The sequence below is a fragment of the Calliphora vicina genome, chromosome 1 (genome assembly GCF_958450345.1).
Source record: "Calliphora vicina chromosome 1, idCalVici1.1, whole genome shotgun sequence".
Lineage (NCBI taxonomy): Eukaryota > Metazoa > Arthropoda > Insecta > Diptera > Calliphoridae > Calliphora > Calliphora vicina.
The window spans coordinates 81,979,638-81,986,671 of NC_088780.1; the positions used below are offsets into that span (position 1 = coordinate 81,979,638).

The 7,034-nt window shown below is 31.0% G+C and overlaps 1 protein-coding gene across 1 annotated transcript; it reads left to right on the forward strand.

The window, feature by feature from the left end:
• Nucleotides 1-1,862: 1,862 nt before the first annotated feature.
• Nucleotides 1,863-3,064, forward strand: LOC135963240 (alcohol dehydrogenase-like). The gene is made up of 3 exons (XM_065515013.1): nucleotides 1,863-2,038; nucleotides 2,096-2,497; nucleotides 2,659-3,064. The coding sequence occupies exons 1-3, from the start codon at nucleotides 1,946-1,948 to the stop codon at nucleotides 2,929-2,931; spliced, it is 768 nt and encodes a 255-aa protein (XP_065371085.1). The 5' UTR covers nucleotides 1,863-1,945; the 3' UTR covers nucleotides 2,932-3,064.
• Nucleotides 3,065-7,034: the final 3,970 nt, after the last annotated feature.

Here is a 7,034-nt window from a genome sequence, read left to right on the forward strand (position 1 = left end):
AAAATTCAACCAGAAAGTCAGAAATAAGACATAACAAAAGAGAACGGGTTAATTTCGCATTTATTAAGAATTTTATTTTAAAGTACCCCAAAAATTTAGCATGAAAAAAAAAAATATTTAAAATTTAAGTAAAAATCACTAATATTTGTATTATTTTACCTTCGATAGCAAATTTGGATAGGAAGTGTATTCATTAATTGCATTTTTTTTAGCTCTACACGCAGAAAAAAAATATAATTGGACATGGTTACTGTAACCATTTAAATAGTGTTACAAGATTTTTAACAATATTATAGTCACAGTAACCATTTACATGATTGTAGTAACCATAATATGGTTAATTTACGATTCACATGATTGTATCAACCATATATATGGTTACAGTAAACAAATATATGTTTGTGGCAACCATGCGAAATTAACCTTATGCTCTCTTTTGTTGTGTCTTATTTCTGACATTCCGGTTAAATTTTAACCCCTTAAATCCCTGTTTTAATGGTGTTTTTTGCTCTTTTTTAAAATAAGGACAGAAAAGACCCATGCCTTGAGGATTTAGAGGGTTAACATATTCTACAAAAATTTATCCGTAACATTTTACATAAATTAGCTGAACACATTTTATACCTAAAATGTAAGGATCACATGGTTTCTTATGCCGATTAACAATAAGAATGTGCCAGAGTTGGAAACGTTAAATGAAATTCAGATGTAAACTTTCAAAACGCCGATACACGTGCCTTTTTGTTTTGTCTCGTCTATCAAAATTTATTGGTCGGACCTTGTAATTTATTTTTGTGTTGTACAGTGTAATTAATATCTTGAAGAAATTGAAGATAAACAAGTTGTATATGAACTCTCAACAACTTATTATCAATGGCTGTCGAACACAAACTAAATGACAGTAGTCAACTGATGTCCGTTGACAGGAGCAGTGCTGTCCTTTCAGTTAATATCCGGGAAATACATAATCGACTAAAAGACCATAACTGATTCAAGTCCCCATTCCATTTTCTGTGCATGCTAATTTTTAAGAATTCTTCAAATTTTCTTTAAACTTATAAGTGAATTTAATAAGAAACAGTAAACTAATTTTTTCAAAATATTTTAATTACAATTAAAAGCGGTATAATCCCACTGAAAAGCTGGACGTTTGGCAACACTATTATGTTTGTACATGGGAATAAATACATTTATTCCGTGTCGAAATATGAATGCCAATATATATTATGTAAAAATAAAATTTTAAATATTTACCCCTTTTACAAAACAAACAAATGATTTCTTTATTTTAATACATTTTATAATTGTGAGGCGGTAAATAAAATCTTAAAACCACTACAGTGGAGTTATTAAAAATAGCACAATTTAAAATAGTTGTATGGTAAAATCAGCAATATTTTCATGTTCCTTAATGCTATCATCAATTACAATTTATTTTTGAAATAATTGATAACAGTTTTGCCAACATATCAAATACAATTAGCTATTCACACATACTAGACAAATAAATACACTATAGTTTCATAAGTTGTACAGATAATTTAGTCATTTATGATCACTTTTTTTAAGAATCACAAAGTGCTATTCAAGTCAACACTATTCAACTCAGAATTTTGTTTTTTTTATTGATATCAACCGATCGGTAACAACACGTACTAATTTAAATACATATTAGGTGCCAGCTAGATCAGGCTGTATGAATGCATGTATGTACTTATATGTATTTATGTATGTATGTCGGTTATCTCTATGACATCTGACGCGCTGAGGGGTTTAGCTATTTAATTTATACTCATCAACAATTCTGACGCGTAAACAAGTGCTAGAAGCTCAGTATAAAAACTGGGATACGATCTCAATACAACTTATTATTATTCTCAAATTGTTGTGTTATAGACATCAGACAATTTTCTAAAAATAAGAAAAAATATTTCATTCGTTAATCATGGATCTTACTGGTAAAAATGTAGTTTTCGTAGCCGGTTTGGGTGGAATCGGTTTTGAGGCCTGTAAACAACTTATGACCAGAAATGTTGCTGTAAGTATTATACTGATTTCTGACAAACAAATTGTTCCTTAATGTATGATCCTTTAGTATTTGATCGTATTGGATGTGATGGAAAATGCCAAAGCTGTACAAGCCCTGCAAGCCATGAATCCCAAAACAAAAGTTATGTATATGAAATTCGATGTCACCGATAAAACATCCATTAAAAATACATTCAACCAAATTGTCAGCACCGTGAAGTACATTGATGTGTTGGTAAACGGCGCAGGTGTCATTGCTGACCGTAATATTGAACTCACCATTAATGTTAATTTGATTGGCCTTATTAATACCACAATGGAGGCTCTTCCTTACATGGACAAAGCCCAAAAAGGACGCGGTGGTGTGATATTGAACATTGCTTCGGTTTTGGGCTTAGAGCCATGTTCACCAATTGCTGTCTACAGCGCATCCAAATTTGGTGTTGTCGGATTCACACGTTCCTTATCGGTAAGTTATATTTTTTAAAATTCATTTCACAGACTGTGACTGCAACGTTTAAATTAATTTAACAACATCTTAGTAAATCCTCTGATTGTCCACACAAATTCGCTTGTTCGTTGTAGCAACACAAATTAATTCGATTTTAAATACTTTATGTCCATTTTCAGGATCCTTATTATTATAACCGTTCTGGTGTTGTAATAACTGCACTTTGTCCTGGACTAACTGAAAGTCCAATGACAGCTAACCCAAAAATTAGTGATACTTTCGAATATTCGAAACCTTTAACCGACCAAATATTTTCGGCTTACCGTCAACCGGCTGCCAAAGCTGGCGAACATTTGGTGAAAATTATTGAGATGGCACAAAACGGAACAATGTGGATTAGTGATAGAATGACAATGACAAAGGTTGAACCCAAACTTTTCTGGCAGCCTTGAAGAGTTGATGTCTTCAGTTGTAAATACCTATACACTATTTACTATAAGATAAACATTTTTATATTTGATATTATTAATTAACTAAATCGTAAATAAAATTTTTGGGTGTAATTAGAAAGTAAATAAAATTAAACTTTCGATTTTCATTCTGCACAGTGGGGCATGAATAAAACTTGATTTAAACAATTGAGCCAAATAATTTATTCAAAGACGTTACAGTTATGACGGCTTAAAATTGGAGTTTGTAACACGTTACAACTAGGACGACATTTTCTAAATTGTTTTAAATTCACTAAAACTAAAAAAAATACCTAAAATAATTTAATGTGAACAGAACAAAGTTTAAATGATAAATTAAATCATATTTGATGACTGTTTGAGTTGTGTGTAATCTGTAAATATGTTTAAAAAAGGGTGTTCATACCATTGATTCGGAAAAAAAATATTCATAAATTAAAATCATATGGATTATCAGTTAGAAGAATAGCCCAGATAATAATGATGTGTTCTAAAAATAAAGTATTTAATGCTATTCATGAAACAAAAACAAACACCAAAACTAGAGAAGAAAGCGTAAAACATGAGCAAATGAAATATTTAAAAAAAAATTGGAATTTGCCAGAAAAAACCTAAAACCTAAACCTTGGAATAACATGCAGTGTGCTGATGAAACCAATATTAATATGTTTGGATCAGATCGAAAAGCATTTGTACGCGACCCTTAATTAAAGGTTTGACCAAAATACACGAAAAGACCGTAAAGCTTGATCGTTGATGATATGGTGATGTTTTTCATCGTCTGGAATTAGTTTAATTGTCTGAATTCATGGAAAAATTACCGCTGCCGATGATCTAGAAATGCATAATTGCTGTGGAGTGCTCGTCTCAATCACCGGTCCTCCGGAGAGTCCTTAAAAATTATATTGGCAGTTTCAAATGATTTGTATACAAATTATTATGAACTAGCTTTTAACCCGCTACTTCGTTAGCGAAGCAATTCAACCAAAGTTTTGAACAAGTGAGAACATACATATAACCGCTTCCAATCTTCATTCGTTTTTTTAGGCTTTTATGAGTTTATTTCTATTTGAAATAGATTATTTTTTAAGTTGGTTCACTAAATGTACCCATAAATGCTCAATAACATTTACGTCCTGGGATTGTGGTGGCATTTTTTCAGTTAGTATAATGCTCCCTTCGATCCAAAAAAAAAAAAATTTGACACACTGTAAAAAAAATTCAGACCAGCTGGACTATAAGTTTATTCTACAAAAATGATTTCCTCAACAAGCCCTTTCAGAGTTATGGGGTCGCTATTCTGTTCCAAAAATGCTGTTGGGCAGTGTTATAAATATATTATAGGAAGTTTTCAATGGATTACAATACCGGAGGTGTGTACTTAAAAAATTTAAAATATTTTACTAAATGTTGGTATTCTGTGTCAAATTTCGTGTTTATATTAGTTCATGTTTTTTGTGAAGTTGCGAAAAAGTTGTTTGTCTTCTGTAGTATCGAACTTACGTTGTGGGAAGGTTAAGCTACGTACACACGGTTGTCATATTCTTACAATATTGTCAGAAAATGTTCAATAAATGGTTAACACCCATATGTTTCAACATAAGTTCTCATGGTTGTGTTAACCATTTTCTGAGCATGTTCCTGACAATCTGACAACCGTGTGTACGTAGCTTTAGGCTTCATGCCAAACTAAATTTTTGGCATATACAGTGTTGATAAAAATAAAATAAATGAATAATATGATTAATGGGCACTATAAAATGATAGAGTGTTCTACTATTGATATTTGTCCTCACAAAGTAAACTAGATCTACAAAAATGTTTATTCTGAGCTTGAGATAATTGATAGCTTCCACGATAATAAATAATTGAAGAAATAATTGATAGCTACCACGAGATTTTTAGTAATGCTCGACGAGGAGATTCAATATATGCAATTTTTTTGAAACGTAGAAATGGGATTGTTTTACAAATTTTGCATACCCGAGGTGTTCTACTTTGGGGACCCCTGGCTGCGCCCCTGGTGGGACCATGAGGTCCAATTTCAAAACTTAAACTCGAAAACACTTCTTCTTTTGCGGATGTCAAATTCGGACTAAGAGTTTAGAAGTTACAGATTTTGTTTCTATACCACTGTGCATTGTACATAGGGTTTTTAATTTCGCGAACTTTTTTGATTCCCGGGAATCGGGAAAAATTGTTTCTACATTCCCGAGTACGCGGCTATCCCCAAATATATAATATTACTGTAAATTATGAATATTATAGCAAAATTTCATATAAAAACTTAGTGTTATAATTATATATAGAGCTTCGTAATAATTAATTCAATTTGAGCTTAATTCACTAAAATCATAATCCGTAATTAAAAAATGTCAGCCTTTCATTCCATAAATCCATTCCAATATCTAATTCTTTAGCTTCATTTACATTAGGGCTATAACCAAATTTTGGCCCTAGCACCACGCGATGGCTAATGTTGTGTTATTTACGATAACATTTTTTCCCGGTCATTTTGGAATAAAAACCCATAGAAACGATTTTTTAAAGTAAAAAATTTCTAAAATTTGTATTACTTTTTTAAAGTAAAACATCGGATTTTTACCCGTTACCGCAAATTTTAAATATATGTAGATTCGTTGATATTTTTATAAAAAAAAATTATATCCATAGTTTACTGCATTTTTTGAGTGAACTTTTTTGACCAAAATCAATTCTATACTTGAAAATACCAAATGGTGTGCCGTCATCAAAAGTAGGGGCCTTGGTTCTACTAGAGGTTTCTAGAATAATTCGTACCGGTACATCTTGGCATTGAAGATTATTCTCATTTATTTCTAGATAGTGCAATTTTACACTTTTATATGTTCATTCGAAAATGAATGTCATTTGCAATGACATTGATAAAGCTCAAGGTCAGTCTTTTCACATGGACAGCTTTATGTTGCATGTTCGCGAGCTGGAAAACCCACATACTTTAGTATATATAACTATATAACCGTAACTTCCAGTACAAATTTTTGCAATTTTCCGTTTTTTTTAAACTGATTTTTAGTTATTCGACAAACCGGTTTTATTGTCTCGAATTATTCCACAAAATCTTGTTTTATTTATATTTATAACATTAAAAAAGTTCAAAATCCACACAAAATAAGTAATAAAGTGAGTCAAAAAAACATACACACTAGACATGCCCTTAAACAATAGATTTACTTTTTGCAGCAAAAACTAACTACAGGTAGGCCTCCATTTACGCGGTTGGTTGGGCCCAAAAAAATAGCGTGTAAATCAAATTCTTATCGAAAATAATGTAAAAATGTCAATTAAAAAAACAAAATATTCTAATATTCATAAAAATTAACGAAGTTTTCAAAAAAGAAATCCGTGTTATATAAAAATCGTGTAAAAAAAGTCGCGTATTTGAAATAATTGCGTAAATAAAGTACCGAGTAAATGGAGGCTTACCTGTACTGCTAAATTTAAGTGCAATCGGATAACTAGAACACGTGCCGGAAATCGATTGAAAGTTGTAAAATTGGGTAAATAATGGTACTTTTTTCGATTTGAAAACTGTTTTTTAAACATTTTCAATAAACCTAAGCTTCTAGAGAAAATTATTTTTCTAACAAGGTATAAAACAACAATTTCGAATGAAAAATAACAAAGTTATACGAGTTTTATCTGACCAAATATTGAGCAAAAAGTGCTAGTTTACTCATATTTTACTCGCATTTCTATTGTTGACATAGTTGTTTACATAACTTTTGCATGCAAAACAGTGAGTAAATAATACAAAAATTTAGTTTTTCTTGAATATAGGACGTAGGGAAATGCTAATAACTTGGTTATTGTTCATGTTTTATACCTTCTTAGAAAGATAATTTTGTCTAAAAGCTTAGGTTTGTTATTTATTTTACAACTTTCAATCGATTTCCGGCACGTGTTCTAGTTATCCGATTGCACTTAAATTTATCAGTAATTAGTTTTAGCTGCTAATGAACAAAATAAGACCCATCCAAAGCAAATCTATTTTTAAGGGCATGTCTAATACACACACTATTTCAGCCAAAACTTATCCTTGGTCC